Genomic DNA, 23,060 nt, shown 5'->3' with positions numbered 1-23,060 from the left:
TCTTTTATTTCTTATAATCAAATTAGGAAACGGCTTACGAAATTGAGTACGTCGTTGCTCAATGCCACGATTCACAACTCAGTATGGTTTTCCTCATTGAAATACCATACCTACATTTTCAACTCGGTATGGGAAATGTCATACCTACATTTTTTAACTCGGTATGGATTTGATAATGCCATACCTACATTTCATGTTCAAGTATGGATAATACCATACCTACATTTCACAACTCAGTATGGATGATACCATACCTACATTTCACACTTTGCCATGGAACAACCATGGTCTTATCCAATCAATTCATCACACGTCCACGATACTGAACGTACTCAATCCTGCGTTTTCCTAATTTGCATTTCCACATTTATTCTTTCATTAACAAAATCTACACAATCCCACAACAAATTAGTATATAATAACACATTATAAACTTCAATCATTCACAAATAAACATCTAAATTCAACCATATGAACTTACCCGGCTAATTTGTAGAAGATATTGAAATTTTGGGACTATTCCGCAACTTTTCTTTTCCTCGTTCTTCTTTGGATTCTTGATCTATAATATAAAATATTTCTACTCATTAGCATTTATTTGATTTCTATTTCACTTCACAATTTATGCTGTTCAAATTTCGAAATTGCACTTTTACCCCAAAATTTACAGTTTTCACAATTTAGTCCCTACTCAATTCACCCATCAATTGAACTAATTTTTCTCAATTAACACTTTATTTTATCATTATAAACTATTTCAAAATCTTTTATATTCTGAATTTCAACAGCAACCTTCAATTCACAACTTTTTCACAATTAGGTCCTAAATATCATTTCCTATCAAAATCACTTAATAAAACCACCTTAATATGAAATTAGAACTTAAATTTCATAATAATTCATCATAAAATTCCCTTATCCATCCAGGGTAACTTCCAATTTCACCCATAAAATCAAAAACTAATGAATTCTACAAGTGGACCTAATTGTAAAAGTCATAAAAACATAAAATTATCAAGAAAAAGCAAGAATTAGACTCACATGATGTAAAAATATGAAAAACCAGCTTTCTCCAGACCTTCTATGGCGTTTTGGCTGAGAAATTATGAAGAAAATGTCTAGATTTTCAATTACATCATTATTTAACTATTAACTTTTATCTATTTCCAATTTTGCCCTTGTTCACATTGTTTTCTTGCTTATTTCATACCCAAACCGTCCAGCCATTAACCTTTGGGTCTAATTGCTCTTTAAATCCATCTTTTTAAATACTTAAGCTATTTACTCACAATTTAACAAATTTTGTGCTATTTTCAATTTAATCCTTTTCAATTAATTAGCCATCCTAACGTTAAAATTTTCTAACGAAACTTTAATACTAACTCAATGACACTCCATAAATATTTATAAAAATATTTATAGCTCGATTTTCAACTTTGAGGTCTCGATACCCCATTTTTGACCCGTTTGACCTAATAAATTCTTTTAATTCACTAATTTCACCATTTCACAAATTCTTCTAAATTCTTACTTGACTCATAAATATTAAATTACTATCTTGTTCAATCTTATTTGTCGAATTTAGTGATCTCAAATCACCATTTCCGACACCACTGAAAATTAGGCCGTTACAATGTATCTTTATTTCATTAAATTTCATACACACATGTATTAGTTCATATTGAAAACTTACTATTTCATTTGCATAACACAAAAGACATAAACATAACATTTACCATAGTCACAAGTTAGTGATTAAACACATAACTTAGCAGTATCATCACATGGTAAGATATGGTACATAAACATAACATCTCTTAAATCATACCTTTCATAATTATGAATATTCATACTTTAATCATCAGTACATCATACCTTTCCATATTTATCGTAGTGAAGTTAATCGGAACCCTTACCGGAACTCACACAAGTGTGCTAAACAATGGTCAAAATTATCCATTTTCTTTAATCGATGGTTGAAACCATCCTTTTTCATATTCGATGAACATCGTAAAGATGATTGGAACCCCGGTACACATTTCATATTGTGCCATAGTCCAACTATGGTCTTACATGTGGACTGCCACAGCCTTACCATAGTTTTACGCTCATAGTGCCATAACCCGATTATGGTCTTATCATTAGAATGCCATAAACCCAACTATGGTCTTACATATATATATACACTGCCATGGTCCAACCATGGTCTTACGTTTGAAAAATTGACATAGCCCAGCTATGGTCTTACGTAAACATTGCCATGGTCCAACCATGGTCTTGTTACATTTTTATATTGTGTTGCCATAATGTCTTTCAACCCTGGTTTTATTCGTTTCCTTCAAGTTGACAAATTTGATTCACATATATACACAAATAGATAATAATTTATTGAAACAATAATTAATAGTACTAACTAAGTTACGAACTTACCTGGCTAAATTGCAGAAACTATAAAGTTCAAGGGCATTTTAGTAATTTTTCATTCTCCTCGACTTTCCACTCGATCTTGACCTAAATTAATAATTTTATTCAATCTATTACTTTAAACAGTAAAATAATGTATTTTAGTCATTTTTGAAATTTTTACAAAATTACCCCTAAAATTTTACTTTTCTTCAATTTAGTCCTTGAGCCTAAAACATGCAAATTAACCATTTTTTTTGAAATTTTACACTAATCTAATATTCATAGCACCCCTTTCAGCCCATTTTTGCAATAATTTCACATCAAATCTTTGTACTTTTATTATTTTAGCAATTTAGTCCCTAATAGATAAATTCATAAAAAATCACTTAACAAAATACTTTTAAATAACAACTAATATTTCAAAATCATCATTTAACATAAAAAAAATCACTAGATTCATCAATGACAGCATTCAAAATCTTTAACAGTTTCAAAATCGAAGGCACGGGCTAGCTGGACTTAGTTGTAACGATCTCAAAAATATAAAACTTATTAGAAACGGGACTAAAACAGAATTACATGCATCTTCAAAGTGAAATCCGAAGCTTCAAGATTCTCCCTTTCTATTTCCATGGCAAATTCGGTGATGAAAAGTAAAATGAGGAAGAAAATATTATGTTTTCTTTATTTTAATAATAAAAATATCATATACACATATAAATTTAGAAGAATTTAAAGCTTTAACAGTTGACCATCTTGAAAATGGGTAATTTACCCATTAAGGTCATCCAATTATAATTTTTTTTATCAATTTAACACCTTTAAACTAATAGTGATTGACTTTTTCAACTTTTCCAATTTAGCCCTTTTTAGTTAATTAACTATTGAAACGTTAAAATTTTTCAACGAAACTTTAATACCACCTTAATTTCACTCCGTAAATATTTATAAAAATATTTACAGCCTAGTTTATAGAAACGAGGTCCCAATACCTCATTTTCTAAAACCACTTTATATTATGGTCTTACCACTTGAACTTAATAAATCGCTTATATAACATAAATTATCAAATCAAATACCTTTTTAAAATCAAATTTGACTCGTAAATATTAAATAATAATATTTACAAACTTACTCGTCGAATTTGGTGGCCTCGAAACCACTATTTTCTACACCACTGAAAAAACGGGCTATTACAAAAATAGCTCATTACAAAAGATCTTGATAAGATCCAAACGTGGGATATAAGAAATTAACATCAAAATAAAAAATAAAAAATCAACATTAGAATATAAAACAAATCACTAGCAAAAGTTTCATTACGAAACACCAAAGAAACGTAGCTAAATAGTTCAACACTTTATTAAAGAACCTTAGATAAGGAAGTCAATGACCACACCATAGAACATTCGAGTCTTTTTATACATTGTAACGGTCATATTAACGACCATGTACAAAAAATAGTTGTATCAATATAAATTCACCATGATGTATGTTTCTGACTTAAAAAAAAACAGTTCAGGGTTTTATCCTACATCATTGGAGCGAATACAAAATATATATTCAAGTATAATTTATTGATAAAAGAATCAATGTTAGCATGAAAATTATATACAAATATAATTCATTGATAAAAGAAAGTGTTAGTATGAAATAAACATGTGATTAACAGTTAGAATTTGGATATCTAATTGATTAAAATAATTAAATTCACAAAATAAAATTTAAAAGATTTTCTAAAGAAAAAATCCACTTGAATATTTGATGTAAAACCAAACATATTATATATCTACAAAGAAAATAAAAAATGAATACCTAGCGTGAATTTGGAGCTATTACACCAGTACTTTGTTGCATGCTATTAGGAGGTAAATTTGAACCACTTAAACACCAACCGCTACTCGGAGTCTTAAAAAAAAATAGTTTCATTTACATGGCATTCTAAGAAGAATATAGCATAACTATCACTTGTGGTTACCATGTTGAAAAATTGCATTGAATTTTGACATGAATATGCATAGATATTATTTGCTGGCATCATCATTGAAGGAATGACCTATAATGCAAACAAAAAAAAAAATCAGGAGTTAATAATGTATAACAACAATAAAAATACTTCTATATAATATGCGGCTAATTAATTTTATACTTACAAAATTTTCATAACTTAGAGTAGAACCAACGAGTAGATTTAAGGATTCTCTGATTGTTGATTGTTTTTTTTTCCTATATAAAATGTAACATTTATTAAAATAAATATACTTAAAAAAAATGTACCACCATGTGTAACTTTATATTGAAATTACTGTTGGAAAAACGAATTTCGAAAATGCAGCGAAAAATAAATTTATAGGAAAACCAAAGTTTTAAAACCAAAACAAGATCTTGGTTGTGATATCTAAAGTAATAAACACTTAATCAAAATTGTACCTTTTCTATTTGTTTAAGATGAGTGCTTCGACTGAGTAGCCTTATCTGATTGCTTTGCTAATTGCATGATCCTGATTAGTTATTGTAAAAAAATAGAACGTCGATAATGACAATGCATTACAAAGAAAAGAGAAAGAAAAATAAAGAACACAGATTTTACATGGAAACCCTTTCGGGAAAAACCACTAGTAGAGGAGAAGATAATTTACTATGTCGAATTTGAATGGATACAAGAGTAGACTATGTCTATTTATAGGCTTGTAAAACCATATTCTAATAGAAGGAGTGTAGTAAGGTTGAAACACCTTATTCTAATCAGTATCAAATAAATGAAGTGTAATAAGGTTGAAAAACCTTATTCTAAAATATAATAAAAGAAATGTAGTTCTATATGGGTTTTACGTTTATTTTATTTTACCACTGTATTTTATTTTAATAAGGATTCAGGTAACTCGATTCTAAAAGTCATTATAGTCTTTGGTGACTTATTACCCATTGATTGTAAGAAAGGCTTCAACAACCATGCAAAGGAAGCAACAGTCTCATCTAACAAAAAGCACACCCAAACATTATTGTTTGCCGATGATGATTAATCCCATATTAGGTTATATCTATTGATATGATAAGTTGTGTCAAAAACCACAACATCTCCGAAGCAATCATAATCAATTCTTGATCTACCATCTCTCCAAAAAGAGAATGTCTTTCGATTTTCTTAATCCATAAGAATTGTGTAAAAAAATATTGAATCTTAACTTGCTTTTAACCTTGAAATGATTAAGTAAACTTTGACCATCTCCGGCTTCAATCATCATCATCATCATCATCATTTATTTGTTAGTGTAATTATAACAATATCGTTTTGTAAACTCAACCTTTTTTGTAACACCTCTAACTCATTTCCATTACTAGATTAAGGTTATGGAACATTATCGTACTAAATAGAATAATTAAATTCAATACAAAGCAATTATGCAAATTTAATATCATTAGTAATAAGTCAATTTAAATATAGAATAAACATATTTACGGTCTTAAATCAAGCCTACGAGGTTCTAAAAACAATTTCAGAACATTTAGGGACCAATTCAAAACAAATTAGAAAATTTTGGGAAAAGTTAAAAATTAGAAAACAGGGGTCACACAGCCATGTGGCCAGGCCGTGTGACATAACCCAGGCCGTGTGGGCATTCTAATTATGGAACACACGGTCGTGTCCCAGCTCGTGTGTCTATCAGTGTAACATACTGACTTGAGTCACACGGTCGTGTCGCTGGCCATGTACCAGACCGTATGTACATTCAAAGTTTTGGCTCACGGTCTGTCGACAGGCCGTGTAACTCTTTGAGACCATGTGGTTCAATCTGTACTTAAAAATTAAAAAACACACGGCCATGTGAGGAGACCGTGTGTGAAACACGACCGTGTGACAGCCTGTATGTCCTAAAATGTGCCTTAAAATTCAAGTTTACCAAATTGAACTTACTTGAGCCACAAACATACCTTTTCACAACCATTTAAACTATTCAAAACACACCTAAACAAGCCTAAATCATGTCAAAACAATGCATCTCATTCAAATATAAACACTAAACCAATGTATCCTCATTGGTACCAAAATTCAAATACTAAAACATATCAAACTCAATACCACAAGTTCAAACATTAAACATTCATCAATCTCCACACTAATTAGCCACTTCACCCATTGTAACTCTCTGAGATCATGTGGTTCAATTTGTACTTAAAAATTAAAAGATACACGGCCGTGTGAGGAGACGTGTGTGACACACGACCGTGTGACAGCCTGTATGTCCTAAAATGTGCCCTAAAATTCAAGTTTACCAAATTGAACTTACTTGAGCCACAAGCATACCTTTTCACAACCATTTAAACTATTCAAAACACACCTAAACAGGCCTAAATCATGTCAAAACAAATACATCTCATTCAAATCTAAACATTAAACCAATATATTCTCATTGGTACCACAATTCAAATACTAAAACATTTCAAACTCAATACCACAAGTTCAAACATTAAACATTCATCAATCTCCACACTAATTAGCCACTTCACCTATTGTAACTCTCTGAGATCATGTGGTTCAATCTGTACTTAAAAATTAAAAGACACACGGCCATGTGAGGAGACGTGTGTGACACACGACTGTGTGACAGCCTGTATGTCCTAAAATGTGCCTTAAAATTCAAGTTTACCAAATTGAACTTACTTGAGCCGCAAGCATACCTTTTCACAACCATTTAAACTATTCAAAACACACCTAAACAGGCCTAAATCATGTCAAAACAAATACATCTCATTCAAATCTAAACACTAAACCAATATATCCTCATTGGTACCACAATTCAAATACTAAAACATTTCAAACTCAATACCACAAGTTCAAACATTAAACATTCATCAATCTCTACACTAATTAGCCACTTCACCTATTGTTAATGAATCAAAAACCAACATATATTCACATGGCATTTACAAGTGACCAAACACACATTTACATAAATTTACAAGCCAAAATCAAAGTATATAAACAAGCACTTTCACTCCAAGTCACATTGGTAAAATAACATTAAAACTCCTATTAAATCCTTATGCATTCCATTTATAACCATAAGCCAAAATAGCCAAAAACTACCAAAAGATTGACAGATTGTGTGATAGAGCTCTAATTAAACCCCAACCATTTGACCTTTTCGAAGATCTACAAGATAAAGAAAACAACTATGTAAGCAAATGATGCTTAGTAAGCTTGTATAAGATAAAATCAAACTTACCAAATGAATAACAACATGATTAAACCATCCAAGCATTACTTATTTCCTAAATACACATTTCTTCCTAGTCACACCATTTTACAAGTTAGTAATTATACACATATACAAGAACAAATTAAACATAACATGTAATATACTATACATAAGATTTCAATATATAATTCATCAATTATTTACCTTTTCAAATACATCCTTTTCATTTGTTATCTTTTATGGATAACATCCTTTTTCAATCTTTTAATTTGATATCCTTTTCGGATAAATCCTTTTCAACCTTTTCATTTGATATCCTTTTTGGATACATCCTTTTCAAACGTTTCATTTGATATCCTTTTCGGATACATCCTTTTCAACCTTTTCGTTTGATATCCTTTTTAGATACATCCTTTTCAAGTATATTACTATGATATATTTCAATCATAGTTCTTTCATTTTCTCAAATCAAGACAATTTTAAACATCAATACATAAATACATATATAAAGATACCAATTAATCTTATAATTTAAATGTAATACTTTGAAATAATATCTGAACTTACCTCGACAAAATTTTTTTGTAAAATGAAGCCGACGACTAATTCGACACCTTATCTTTTCCTTGATTCAAGTTGGGTTGATTTTATTCTTGATCATGCAATGAAATCAAGCTTGGTCGAAACTTGCTTCTCCTTTAACAATGGTTATTTGGTTTTCAACATATGGAAAAAAAAGAGAGTAAGACGATGATATTGTTTTATCATCGTTTATTTTAATTATCATTTACTTGTTTACCATTTTAACCTTTAAAATCATCAAATTTTACACAAAAACCAACCAATATCATCCACTAACTATAAGTATGGTATAATTACCATCCAAGTCCATTGATTTACCTTATCAGAGCTTTTTGACCATTTTAACTAATAGAAACCCATTTTTTCAACCTTTATGATTTAGTCATTCCTAATTAATTAACTAAACATTAAATTTTTAACCAAATTTTAATACGACCGTAATAAATACTCATAAACATTAAATAAATAATAAAATACTAACTCACTCGTCTGAATCATGGTCATGAAACCACTATTTTTGACACCACTAAAAGCTGGCTGTTACATTTTTAGTTCCACCAACTTCATTTGACATGTAAGAGTAAACATCTGTAGGTCGTGTACCAACATTAACCATTGAATTAATGATGTTAGCTTTAACTACTGGAACTGGTTGAGCTGACCTGAGTAGATGTCTTTTTGAAAGAGTTGCTAACTCATGATTATGCTCAGAAATAAAACGAGTTCCTATCTATTGGTTATCTTGTACTGTAAAGCGAATCATTGTCAGACATTCATTTCTTGTTTCCAATTTGTTTTTTTTTTTGTATCTGCAACATCTTCAAATTCTTTGAAACCTTGTTTGGAACAATAAAAGTCTTTAGTCCCTTCAAATATATCTATTTTTTTTTGTGCGAATAATCTTGTACCCTAAATATATCTTTTTTTTTCTTTTTTCGATCACTAAAACCAATGCGATGGTCATAATCTGTATACAAATTATAAGCTTCATCTTCACTACCTACCACAAGTCCCTCCAAATTAGCATTATCAATTTCTGTCTTTTCTATGTAAGTAAAACTTTGAGAATTTTCTTCATCCATATTATGAAAAATTTCAAATTACTTAAATTAATAGGAAGAACATTTTTATAAATAGTATATATACTGCAATTTGCATTGAAAATAAGCATATATTTTAAATTAATTGACTAATACATTTACAAATAAAATATACAAATTGCTATGAACTAAACTAAACTACTTTCATCTTCTTAAAAAATTATAATTTTTTTAAATTGGGTTATATTTTTTTTACAGTAAAAACAAATTTTGAAACTCAATATTATCCTCCAAGGTCAATACACTAGACACAAGTAAATTTCAATCAAATGTCATTCTTAATTATATATCTTGTATAATTTGGTTTTATGTATGCAATCAAAATTGATCTTGACTTTGTCCATACAAGTGAATTTTAAAGTAGCAAACAAGTGAGTAGAAATTTGGCAGAGTTAAACTAAATTTAACAAATAATTCCAAATATAATATAAGTAGAGAAGATAATAGAAAAACAATATAATTTAATTATGTTTAAAACATAAACAAAAAAAAAAGCAAAATTAGAAATGCAAGAGCAAGATGTAAACTAGTCTATTATGTATATGATTCAGTTTGCCAACTATTAAAAAACTTGTTAGAAATGCAAGACATCCAATTAGAAACATCACAAAATCCCCTACTCTTGGGGAATGTCTTTAGCGCCGACGAACATGTACTAGGGTGTATGTGCGACTTGTTCAGATCATGGGTTGAGAAAAAAAAATAACTTTTTCAGTATCAATGATTTATACCAGTGAATAGAATGGGGTTCGTCCGTTCACTATCTAAAAATAAAGATAGATCTACGATATCCTTCTATTGTGTGTGAAATTTATCGTTTCCATTGGCGCAAATTCAATCTTGGATTTTAAGATGAGAAAATTTTCCCTATTGGTAGCAAATTCTTATCCATTAAGTGGAGAAATCCTATTTAAAAAGAAAAATGATTATGCTTCGACTCTTGCAAAGAATGGAGTAATAGGGTCAGCTGCCCAATTAATCCTCATCCTTACATATCGTTATTGTAAAAGATAGATCTCGTCGTGAAAGATCTATTACTAGAAAATTTATTAGTAGAGTCGAAGAGTGTGAACTGTACAAGTTACCAATTAAATGAAGGAATGAGCTCTGATGTATAGTGAAATTATTGAACCTAAGAGTGAAGAATAATAAGTTCTTTATTCCCCAAAATAAAATAATCACTTAGAATATTGAAACAGATTAGATTTGTTGAGAAGTGCAAAATCTTATGGATACGATCCTCATTGTGCTACTTGATCAATTAGATAGTTTATCAAAGATTTTAGACTTCTATTAAATGAAAGAGATCCACCAAGGCAAAAATACTATAGATGTAAGATATAGAAGGGGAGTGAATGATTTCTTTTTTGCCATTTTTCCATCTCTGAGTTGTTAATGAACCCACCTCGTTCATTGACTTTATGTAGTCTAATATTTCTATCAAGCATGCCTTTCGTTATATTATAAAGTAGGGCTCATGAATCTATTCTCTATTTTTTTATTCAATGCTTGCCCTTGAATCTAATTGAATCTAAAAAGAATACATAAATAGAAAATAAGAATCCACTTTGAATTCGAATGAAATATATATTATTGTTATATTGATATTGTTATTGTTTCCAGATATCTCAATTGATCAAATTCGAAGTAATTGCCTTCTTTTCATAAACCGCGCGAAAGAGCCACTTCAAATAATAAAAATTTTTCTCTTGTGATATGAGTTACCATCATAGTTAAAAGCTTTAGCTTCGTATCAAGGTCACGATCAATAGTGTCACTATCATCAATAGCGTCATTATCATTAATATTGATATCATCAATAAGAAAAACTTTAAGCTTGTTATCCAGGAACTTGTTAAGAAATACTATAATGAAAGGAACATAGGAGTTTGTCGCTAGGTATTTGACCAAATAGGATCACCTGGTTCCTATAGAACCTATCAGTAAAATACCCCTAGAGGGAGATAAGGCTCAGCGGAGCAAAAAGGGTTTTCCACGAGACGGGAAAAGAAAACTATTAGCCTCACACGAAGTTTGTGAATAAGTTATTGACTAATAATGAGCAAGGAATATCCGCCTTTATGCTAAACAGGATGTATTGAACTCATAATATCACCCCTTGATCACTTATAGTACCCCAATCATTTGAGTGCATTTTCCAATTGACATGGAATATTACTACCGAAATTGAATTGTACATCCAAAATAGTCCTAAAAAGATATAACCCTAAGCGAATACTTGTCATGTTCCCCCTTTTCTATCCCATCACAAAGGAAACTAAAATCAAGATTTGCTCTATTCGGTATTGCGAGCTATGAGCAAATTGAACATCTTTCAAGAGTATCAATACTGTCACATGAATCGTAAATGCATGAATGTGATGGACCAAAAAATCCATAGTTCCTAATGGAATAGATAATAAGATAAGTTTGCCACCTACTGCCACTAAATCATTGTCTCCCCAAGTCAAATTGATGCTCACTTAATCGAGTATCAACTTAATTGAGAAAAAAAATACAAATACATGTAAATTATATCATTTCGAAGCTGTTTGTATCTAGATACAATTTTAATTAAGCAAAAGGATGGAATTTATGTCATAAATACCTCACGCTTAATCACATGTTTCTTTTTTTCTTCCTTATTATGCTAAATACCGAACTGATTTTGCATCAAATTCTTACCAACTGCATGATCAAACCATACCAATCATTGGAGCATTGATGTAACAAAAAGAGCTTTTAGGAACCCAATACCTTTTTGACTCGTTAAAGTTAACCTAAAAAAAAAAAAAAAAAAGGTAATGGAAAAAGCAATTATTTAGAATAAAAACAGCCATTGATTAACACCATTATCATTACCACCGCCCTTAGGAATTTGGGTCCCTCAATCTATCGCTCTAACATAAAATTTCAACAATAATGTACCCAATGTGATTTATTAGATTATGAGAAAATTGTGAAAAATATTTATTAGAAGTTTATGGTAAGGATCAACTAAAATTTTATTTAAAATAGTAAAGATGGATCGCTTTTAAGTTATAATTTCATCATTTTAATTTTATATATAACATTTTGAAAATATAAAATTATATTATTAATGATATTATATATTTTATAAAATAATATTTTTTTTAATTTTTTAAACTGAAATGATGTTTATATTAATTTATGGTACCAATTCAACAAGCAAATTATATATACGTTCATTTATACATGTGTCTTGAAGGAAATATAAAAACACATTTTTAACTTTGTATCAAGATTTTTCTTTAGGATATTCTAAGCGTATTTTATGAAAATCTTTCGGGATCTGAATTCTAGTTTTTGGGTGCTAACAAAAGGTTTGTTTAAAGTTTTCAAAACTAGATTAGTGGTCAAACTAGTTAGGCCACCAGTTCGTTAGTTCAATTGGTCCGGACGGTTTGATTAAATGAATCACAAAAAAATTAAACACTAATTCAATTGGCTTTTTAGCCTAATTTAATCAGTACGTATCAATTTGTGATTCAACCACTCTAAAATCTTTCTTTGAATCAATATCCCAACCAATTTGATTCAAATAACCATGGTTTATTCTCTTCCCCATTGGCAACAAGATTGAAGATAAGTATGATACAAAAGAAGCTGATCGTAATTTAGATTTGTAATTTGTTTGTAATATGTCAAAAATTCAGTATATAACACGAATAGTAATAAAATTATAAAATTTTAACATTAAATTTAAATAATTTTATGTTAAAAAATTAAATTTAATTATTAATATGTTAGAAGATTAAAATTAAGAGCTAAAAACTTAATGATTTAGTTTTTAGTAGGAAATAATCTTTCTTTTCTTTTCATTTAACCAAAAGCCCAACAGTAATGGGCTTTCAAGAAAATAAAATTTATGTTGGGCTTTCAAGTTCCAACCCAAAAGCTTATTCTTTTTTCTTCTTTTGAAAGTAAATAATTTTGGTTAAAATATGTCATGCTTGTACTCTTCAAAATTTAAGAATTTATTCATTGAATTTTAATTTTCAGAAATTTAGTCTATTTATTTTTCAAATTTTAAAATGTATATCCAATTAGTAACACGGTTAATTTTATTTTTTAAATTTGTTGGGGTTGCATCTTGAAATAAAAAAGGCTTAATATACATCTGGTATCTGAACTTGACATTTTTTTCTAATTTGATACCTAAACTTTTTTTTGACCCAATTTCGTACATGAACTTGACACTTTCTCCTAATTTGGTGCCTAAATTTTTTTTGGGCCCAATTTAGTACTTGAACTTGGCATTTTTTTCCCCCTATTTTGGTACCTAAGCTTTTTCTTTGGTTCAATTTGGCACCTAAATTTATTAAATGTTATGCAAATTACACAAAACACTAACGGTGTTAAAGTTTTTTATGTTATGCTACAAAAATATTGTCAGTACTAAAAGAAATTCATGTTGAAAAATAGGTATTGAGCTATGCTTAACTAATTAATATTAAATAAGAAAAAAGTTTTAAAATCCCAAATTAAAAGAAATTTATTATTTTCAATTAATAAAATAATTAATTAAACAAACAAAACTAAAATTAATTGAACATATAAAATACAAAAAATGTCATATCATCTATCACATGTCGGTCATGTATTGATTATTTTTGCTAGCTTATAAAAAAATAACATTGTTAATATATTGACGTAATTTGTAAATTATTTGACAAGTTCAATTACCAAATCAAATAAAAAAAAAGAGTAGGTACCAAATTAGGAAAACGAGTCAAGTTCAGGTACCAAATTGGACTCCAAAAAGATTAAGAACCAACTTAAGAAAAAGTGTCAAGTTTAGGTACCAAGTTAGGAAAAAAGTATTAAGTTTGGGTACCAAATTGGACAAAAAAAAAGTTTAAGTACCAAATTAAAAAAAAAATGTCAAGTTCAAATACTAAATGTTATATTAAGCCAAGAAAAAAATTACTCACTTTAACTAAAAAATGACACTGCTATCAACTTGAATTTGTCGAAATAATCTTAATAGTATTAATTATCGGACTTTAATTTTGAAATATGATAAATAGAAAGATTAAATTCATAAAGTTAAAAGTCAAAAACTAAATTCTAAATATAGGAAGAATAAAGGAACTTATCACATATTTTAACCAATAATTTTTTTAAAGAATTCTGAAAGTAAATAAAAGGCGTAATGATAAATTTAGTCACTAACGTTTACATGTTTTGTCAAAATGACCGTAATTATATTTTTGAGCCTTTCTTTGCCATCAATCTTTGTTGTTTTTTTTTTCAATTCAAAAGATTTCAATCTTTCGTACGTTTGTTTATTGAGAAGCTTTTCTACTGAGTTAAATTTTTTAGATAATTACGTTTATTTTCTTTAAATTAAGAGTTTTTTAATTTAATTTAATGCATTATTTATTTTATTATTTTCCAAATGTAATTATCTTATTAAATTATCTAAGTAATAAATTACATCTCATTAAAATATTCTATATCATTCTTATTAACTTTTTGAGCGGTGCTTTCGTTAAATCTATTAGTTAAATCTATTAGAAAAGCATATTGAAAAACAAATAAAAGTTTAAAAGTTAAAAAGGTTAAAAATACAATTAAAACTATTTTAACAAAATAGTAAATCTTCATTAACCCTAAATAAAGTAATAAAAGAACCGGGTAGTTTTACCATTTTGAATTTGGAAAGAACGGAGCTCCGGAATGTGGCGGCGAAACGCATTTCAGGTAATGACTTCCTCATCGACTTTTTTTTTTTTCCCTCTGAAAAACAAATTATATTCTTTTCATCATCATTAGTTATTTACTGACTACTTGTTTGCTTTTAGGAAAATCCAGATTCTGATCAGAGCATTTCTGGTAATTTCTTTTTATCAACATTATTATTGTTATTTTTCTGTGTTTATCGAGGATGTGTACATTAGCTTATGAGCGAAAATTTGGCAGACGAGGACGATTTCGATGATGATTTTCGAGAAAATTGTGCTTCATTAGGCGACCGCTTAGAAAAAGAGAAAGAGGTCGTTACTCAATTACTCTACTTGCTAGTTTATGTGTAAATGTGGAAAGTTTTTATTTCTCTATTTGAATTTTGATTTATAATTTTTTGCGTCGATAGGAAAGGTTTCAACTTCAATCAAGACTTGAAACACTTAAAGGTATCCAGTTTCTGGTCAATTTCTTCTAGATTTGAGTTGTGGCTGCAATTCTTTTTTGTTAAGCTGTTTGATGTATTGCTTATTTGATTTTAAATTTTTTGTTAGAAAAATGTGATAACAATCGCTCGTACCATCAAGAACACATTAGTTTTTGTCTTGAAGAGGATGTTGAAGTGCCTGACTCTTCCGATGAGGGCAACTGCTTCCCCTCTGAGAAGTTATGTAGAAGAGTTTCCTGTGAGGAACTGGTCTCTGATGGTGAGGTAATAAGTAAAATTTCAGATAATTAATTTTTGTTTGTTTGTGGGATATCTTACTGTCTGATGGTGGTGCTTTAACTCGTGATCGTTGAGTGTATTCGGCATGTTTTTTGTGTTATAATTAGGTTTCCTTGGACAGGAGAATGTTATGCGCTCAAAGACATTCATTGCTTCTGGTGCTAAAGAATCTGATCATAGTTATGGAATTAAGGATGGAAATGGGGAAAATGCATGGTCTATGGTAACTAAAGAGGCTGAGGCACTAATCAATTTGGACAAAAATGTTTCTAGCTTTTCTTCTGCCTCCAAAGCTGATAAATCTTGTAAAGGTTTTTTTCTCTTGCTCCAAGATTGACTTGATTCTAATGCATTATCAATCCATTCTCAATGTGTGTATTTGCTTTTCATCAGATCATGTTCTCATGGTAGTAAGCAGAAAAGGAAAAGGATGAGAGAATCCTGACTTCCTGAGAGTATCCGGGGAATTCTTGCTACCTTATTTAATTATTATATCATTATTTTAAATAGTAATATTCAATTATATGCAAGTGGTAACATAGATAGATTCACATAAAATGTGCTGTTGCATCAAATAGTGTATGGTAACTGTATGCATGGTAGTAGCTAGATCTTTCACTAGCCGACCTCATTGAGGGATCTACTTGTCCCGTGAGTCAGTTCCTAAACTCTTTCACATAACCACAATATTATGCGGCTTTATTTGACATTTGAAAGATGCTCCTTTTATTCTAATTTGGCAACCTTGGCTATGCATGCTTTTGCAGGTGCCAAAAGCAAAATTAAACCTAGATTTTCATTTTGCTTCCAATCACATAAAGGACGGTCTGCTACTTCAGATAATGAAAATGAGGTGTCAACTAAGGCTGGTGAAATGCCTGAAAGATTGAAGGCCAGTGATCATGGAACCTTAGAGCATTCAATAGCTGAGGTTCTTGAAGATTTCAATGGAGAAGAGGAAAACCGGTTAGAGATTGTTCCTGCTGATGTAGAAGCTCATGGTCATGGATTTATTGAGCATTCAATGGCTGAGCTTTTAGATGACCTTCAAGATAATACCAGTCTGCTAAGAGGGAATTTTAAAATGGTATTCCTTTTTACTCATTATTGTTCTTGAGCCATAAGTTGTTGCTTAAAATTTTAATTTAAATGCATACTTTGCAGCATAGCAGAGCAAGAGGAAAAAGGGTACAAGCTGCTCTCAAAAGAAGTATATGTTCACTCGGTGATAGAACCATTGAAAGTGAAGACCTCAATGAGCCCTTCAGTGGTGGATCATCAAGCAATGATGAGGTATACTCATCATGCCTGCAGTTGCTTAGTTATTGCCTCTTACTTGGAATTATGAACTGAATGAACTTGAACAAAATGCTTAAGCAGGCTGATTACCAAAATCTAAAACTTGCCATCCCTGAGATAAAGAAGCCAACTATTTCAGATAAGTTTCAGGAAGCCTTAGGTGCCACCTCCTTGACTGCTGAAGGCACCTTTATTCCTAGACCAGGAGCATTCAGGTTCATAACACGGCTAGAATTATCTTATCATGTTAATTATAAATGTTAGAAAAGTAGAATATATTCGAGTAATTTTTCCTCCCAATATTTGCAGCACTGGACTATTTGGAAAGTTGCAGCAGATCATGCAGCAAGAAAAGGAGACAGATACGCATTTTCTTATGAAGTTACAGAATGGAGCTAGCTTTAAAAGTAACATCTTGTTATTGTTTGCCTTATCCCTTTAGCAAATTTTGAGGGAAATTGACCTATAAAGACTGCGTCACATGAGCAATTAACGAAAAAGTTGTTTATGCGTTTTGATACATTGCTTATTCTTTGCTCTTCTTTATTCTCCTTTTTCTCAGATGAGCCAAGCTGCATTGCCGTGAACATTGTTTCAAGATATTTGGATGCAAAACTGACAGTCTGTTATTGCTCTTTTGTCAAGACCATAGAGGTTTGGAATCTTGAAGAGTTTTAAGATGCAGTACCATGAGAACAAAAAACTTAGAAACTGAAGTTATACGTGTGTTTTTGCAGGGTATTTTGCAGTCGGAGAGCCCCAAAATATTGGAAAATGAAGGACAAAAAGTAACTGTTATTTTCAATCAAAGAATATGTGCCAATGTTGACCTTGAAATTGGAAAGTTGATTTGCATTCACGCCCCATGGTATGTACATTGAACCCTAAATCTTATCAAAAGGTCATTTCTTAAGTTAACCAGTGTGTATGATTACTACTAGTATTGAAGATTTCCATGCCTTGCGTTATTAGTTTTTTTTTTTTTTTTTTAATTATAATTTCTGATCCTAGCAGAACTGTACCACATTTTACCCGCCTGATACTATACTGCAAGGAATCATTACACATGTAAAGACCTGAGCTAGTTCCTTGTCAGGGGAATTTTTAACATTTATAATTCAATTGTATGAATTTGCTTCTATTTTCTATGACAGGAAGGAAGTTGATGTCACTGGTGATGGTGAGAAAACAATTTTATCTACATATTTCTCTGACATCTCACTGTAACTAATTTGGGCTTGTCTTTGAGGAAGTGGCTTTTTACATCATTCGTTCGAGTTCTAGACAAAGTCATATGATCGCTTGAAATGATCGAAAGAGCCATGCAATTCGTTCTGTAAATAAGCATATATTTAGATTTTATGTTAGGAAATTAATGGGAACTGAAGTTTCTAAGCATAATATTTGTTATTGCAGGATCATTTATATATATATATTTGTTCTAGTGTTTGAATTGTATACCACTGTTTTTACTCTGGTTTTGAGCTTGGATATTGTAAAAGAAGTTATAGATGTCAAGATACAAAGTATTATAATGTATTCGTGTTCATTTACTTAAATTTATGCGGGTTTATGTTCATTCATTTAAGTTACGCGGACATATTCGTAAGCATAAACAAACATGTTCATGAACAATGTTTATAAATATATAAATAAACATATATCTTATTTTTAGATATGAAATATTCAAATATAAATATTAATAATTATACTATAAATAAAATAAGCATACAAGCAATAATAATTTTATTAATATATAATAATCAAATAATAATGAATTTTAAATGAATTTTAGATGATTTATTAAACAAGTTTTAAAATGAAATAAATATAAAAGAGCTTAACAAACTTTGTTCGTGTTCAGTTCATTTAACAAATGAACCTTGAAACAAATGACAAATAGAAATCGGACTGATCATAGTTAATCAAAAGCTCTGTACCTTTCAAACTTTATAAATGGTCAATCATTCTGAGTCACTGCAGTGAGGTCTGAGTATCATGTTACATGCTCATAAAATATAGAGAATCCTATACCTTGAAATAATGTTGCTAATAGTCAGCAGACCATCGAATAAACTTTCATGATTTCATGATATACACTGCAAATTGCTTGAGTGCTTTCCTCCAAAACAGCTGCAAAGACAATTGTCCATTGCCATATGGGTCAGAATTTAATCTCATTGGCTATACATTTGTTCTCAGGAAGAAGCCAACCTCAACCAGAGGAGCAAAGTTTCCTCATATCCAAGATTTAGAACTCGATCCAAGCGGAGCAGACCTTTCCGTTTCAACGAAGATCGAAGGAAATGAGTAAGATCATTCTTGACATACAAGTTTAAAGGGAATTCACTATGCTAATACTTCATAAACTTGTCCCTGGGATTCCCATTCCACAGAGCTAAAACCAAGGTCTTTCTTCAACCCCTTCTCTTTCATCAATGTTCTCACTTTCTCAGCATCATCCCATCTCCCCATATCGGCATACAAATTGGACAACACAACATAGTAAGCACTGTTACTTGGCTCCAACTCCATAAGTTTCTTTGCAGCTATCTCACTCAATTCCAAATTTCCATGAGCTCTACAACCAGCCAGCAATGATCCCCAAATGGACTTTGAAGGTTCGAAAGGCATTTCCTGCACAACTCGAAAAGCTTCGTCAAGACATCCTGCCCGTGCCAAGAGATCAATCATACATGCGTAATGTTTAACCTCGGGCAAGAATCTGTATCTCCCTTCGACTAAAGAAATAAATATTTGTCGACCCATATCGATCAAACCCGAACGACTACAAGCTGAAAGCACCCCAACTAAAGTTACATGATCAACCTTAAACCCTTCTTGTTCCATCCTATTAAACCACCAAATGGCCTGCTCACCATTTTTGGCTAAAGCTAGTCCGTTGATAACAGCATTCCACGTAAAATTGTTCTTCTTTTCCATGCTATGGAAAACTTTCAACCCTTCTTCAATCCTCCCACATTTTCCATACATATCAATCAAAGCAGTCCCAAGGATCAAATCCAATTCCCATCTGTTTTTCATTATATAATCATGAATCCAAACCCCCATCTCAAAAGCACCAAAACCACCACAGGCAGCCAAGGCATTCACCATAGTCACCCTATTAGGCACCACACCTGCATACTGCATTTGCTCAAAAGCAATCAAAGCATCATCAAATTTTTCAACATTTCTAAACCCCGTGATCAAAATAGTCCACGAAACGACATCTCTATCACGCATTTCATCGAACACTTGGCGACATAACCCCATTTCACCAGACGAAGCATAGATATTCATCAGGGAATTCTGTATATAAATATCATGGGAATGACCCAATTTTAAAACATGGGCGTGAACGATTTGTCCTTTCTGGAGCAGCTGGAAATCGGCTAGGGACTTGAGAAGGAAAGGGAAGGTGTAGTTATTAGGCAAAACCGAGGCGCATTGCATGTGGGCATATAAAGAAAAAGGAAGGTGTGGGGTTTTGGAGTGGGAGAAGGCTCTAAAGAGGGTGTTGTAAAGGAAGACATGAGGGGGAGGTTTAGAAAGAAGGAGGAAGGCGTGGGCATCGTTTAAAAGGCCTAAAGAGTTGCAGGCATTGATGAAATGGTGAGCTATGAAGTGGTTTTTGAGGAGGTTTCTGAGAATGAACTGAGCTTGGATCTGACGAATGTGAGAAGGAGAAGTGGAGGCGTTTATCAACTGAATGATTCTCTTTGTATATGATGACATGATTCAAGCGATGGTGGAGGGTTATTGTTTCTGCCAAAATTTAAAAGCCTAAGAAAAGAATATCATATAGGTGTATATGGCAGTTATATCATATATAATATATATTATGGGTACACTATCTTGTTCATTATCCACCTTTTTAAATCAAAATCAAATCTTTACAAATTTGTCTACTTTTATTTTAGTCGGACAAGCATGTTTACATTTTCATTTTTGATTTCCTAAAATATTTCTTTTGATTGTATGATCTCAAAAATTTCATGCTAAGTAAAAATAAAAGAAAAAAAAATCATTGTAATTTATTAAATTAATTGTTTATTCTGTAGGAGTTAACTCGAATTAAGTAACCAACAAGACTGAATAGAGAAAAATTGAACACAAATATTTACGTGGAAAAACTCCTCTGAAGAGGATAAAAAACCATGGGCAAAAAATACTTCATTAAAACGACAAATAACCGAAGGAGATACAAGATAGAGAAACAACAAACAAACTCGAACCAAAAATACAAAGTTCTCTCGAAATTCCCACAAAACTCTCTCTTAATTGTGTTGTTGAATCAATCTCTCTAGCGTTGCTAAAAGCCCTATTTATAGCCTAAAATTTGTGGGCTAATCTGATTAAAATATCCTTAGAGTTATTAAAGTTCGACTGGGAAAAGATAGCAGAGATTAACTAGGAGAAGAAACCTAATTTAGTAGGGAACATATCGCCACGTCCCGACGTCGTTTTTCAGCTCGTCAGGATGTCACACGTTGTGTCGTCGAGACATCGGTTTCTTCTTGTAAAGAAGTCATGTGTCGCGTTGCTGGGATGTTGGCTCTTCCTTGTCATGAGTCAGCTCTATTTCATCCAAAATACGTGGCACACTCCACAAATCTCCATATTGGCTCGTATTTCTGCAATGCCTTCTTTTTCGAGCCACGTTTGGGACCTAACTCGATCTTTGCATGATGCTGCCCAAATCCAAACAGTGTTTGAATTGGAGAACTGGAAGGCTTTTGGTTATCATATCGACTGAATTATTTTCTGTGCCAATTTTGTGAATCTGAACATCTCCTTGAGCAATCACCTCCCGAACAAAGTGATACTGAATGTCTATGTGCTTTGTTTTTTTGTAATGCATTTGATCCTTAGTGTGATGTATGACACTTTGACTATTGCAATATACAATATTTGCTCCGTGTTTATTAACTAGCTCCCCTAATAAACCTCTCAACCAAATGTCTCCTTTCGCAGCTTTATGATTGCCATATATTCAGCTTCGATAATTGATAAAGCCATAGTGGCTTGAAGCGTGACTTTTCAACTAATGATGTATTTGTCGAAAACAAATAGATATCCTACGATGGATCTTCTTTTGTCTAAATCTTCTACATAATCTGAGTCTACGAAGTCCACTAAACCCTTTGAACTTCGTCCAAACTCTAAACGAGTATTTGATGTCCCTCTTAAGTATCTGAGAATCCACTTATCTACTTGCAAGTATAATTTTCCGGGTCTAGCCATGTATCTACTTACAACACTAACAATGTGTGAAATGTTTGGACGAGTGTAAAACATTGCATACATTAAGCTTCCAACTGCACTGGAGTAAAGAACCAAGGACATATACTTTTCTTTGTCTTCAGTTTCTGGTGAATCTGAAGCAAAAAATTTAAAGTGTGCAGTTAAGGGAGTACTAACCAGTTTCAAATTTTGCATTTCGAACTGCTTAAGGACCCTTTCAATGTACCTTTGATGTGAAAAAAATATCTTACTAGAGTGTTTATCTCTGGAAATTTCCATTCCCATAATTTTTTAGCTGCACTAAGATCCTTCATCTCAAATTTAGATTTAAGCATGGTTTTTAATCGATCAATTTTAGATGGATCCTTAGCCGCAATTAACATATCATTAACATAGAGTAGCAAGTATATAAATGATCCATCATCAAGATTATGCAAGTATACACAATTATCATACTTACTTCGTATTAAATTGATGCTTGACATAAATGAATCAAACTTCTTATACCATTGACGAGGAGATTGCTTCAGGCCATACATATATTTTTGTAGAAGGCAAACATGATCTTCATTGCCTTTAATCCTTAAGCCTTCCGATTGCTGCATAAAGATATCCTCCTGTAAGTCGCCATGAAAGAATGCAATTTTCATATTTAACTGCTTTAATTTAAGGTTGTGTAATTACAACACCCTCAATCCATATCCGTCGCTGGAATAGGGTTACGAGGCATTACTAAGGAGTACAGAACACTTATAGATAATTTAAGTCATTTATTGTTCAAACATCGAA

The 23,060-nt window shown here is 31.2% G+C and overlaps 2 protein-coding genes across 4 annotated transcripts; one reads left to right on the top strand and one right to left on the bottom strand.

Annotated features, from left to right (window-relative positions):
• Positions 1-14,908: 14,908 nt before the first annotated feature.
• On the top strand, positions 14,909-18,583 carry LOC108458558 (uncharacterized). Of its 3 annotated transcripts, XR_001867322.2 has the most exons (14): positions 14,909-15,016; positions 15,118-15,148; positions 15,236-15,309; positions 15,408-15,447; positions 15,553-15,705; positions 15,833-16,036; positions 16,493-16,812; positions 16,890-17,018; positions 17,106-17,239; positions 17,334-17,431; positions 17,587-17,678; positions 17,762-17,892; positions 18,039-18,092; positions 18,179-18,583. XR_001867322.2 is itself a non-coding variant. In XM_017757974.2 (13 exons), the coding sequence occupies exons 1-13, from the start codon at positions 14,993-14,995 to the stop codon at positions 18,249-18,251; spliced, it is 1,503 nt and encodes a 500-aa protein (XP_017613463.1). In that variant the 5' UTR covers positions 14,909-14,992; the 3' UTR covers positions 18,252-18,583. The 3 variants fall into 3 exon arrangements, 2 of the variants coding, with proteins under 2 accessions (XP_017613463.1, XP_017613464.1); XM_017757974.2 differs by lacking the exon at positions 18,039-18,092; XM_017757975.2 differs by lacking the exon at positions 18,039-18,092 and having other exon boundaries at positions 15,553-15,710; positions 15,847-16,036.
• Positions 18,584-18,802: 219 nt separating this feature from the next.
• LOC108459619 (pentatricopeptide repeat-containing protein At5g66520-like) lies at positions 18,803-20,870 on the bottom strand. The gene is made up of 2 exons (XM_053018277.1): positions 19,239-20,870; positions 18,803-19,157 (listed from the first exon to the last, which is right to left on the bottom strand). Exon 1 carries the CDS (start codon positions 20,760-20,762, stop codon positions 19,374-19,376), a length of 1,389 nt encoding a protein of 462 aa, XP_052874237.1. The 5' UTR covers positions 20,763-20,870; the 3' UTR covers positions 18,803-19,157; positions 19,239-19,373.
• Between the last annotated feature and the right edge of the window lie 2,190 nt (positions 20,871-23,060).

Source organism: Gossypium arboreum, chromosome 8 (genome assembly GCF_025698485.1).
Source record: "Gossypium arboreum isolate Shixiya-1 chromosome 8, ASM2569848v2, whole genome shotgun sequence".
In the NCBI taxonomy this organism is placed as follows: Eukaryota; Viridiplantae; Streptophyta; class Magnoliopsida; order Malvales; family Malvaceae; genus Gossypium; species Gossypium arboreum.
Note: the sequence above shows the minus strand (reverse complement) of the source record. Positions and strands in the feature narration are given on the sequence as shown.

What these genes read in the sequence shown, in the direction of transcription:
- LOC108458558 (XM_017757974.2), top strand. Translation starts at nt 14,993, where the DNA reads ATGTGGCGGCGAAACGCATTTCAG. An exon ending in CTTTTGTCAAGACCATAGAG is followed by an intron (nt 17,679 to 17,761) that starts GTTTGGAATCTT and finishes GTGTTTTTGCAG; the next exon opens with GGTATTTTGCAGTCGGAGAG. An exon ending in ATTTGCATTCACGCCCCATG is followed by an intron (nt 17,893 to 18,178) that starts GTATGTACATTG and finishes TTTCTATGACAG; the next exon opens with GAAGGAAGTTGATGTCACTG.
- LOC108459619 (XM_053018277.1), bottom strand. Translation starts at nt 20,762, where the DNA reads ATGTCATCATATACAAAGAGAATCATTCAGTTGATAAACGCCTCCACT.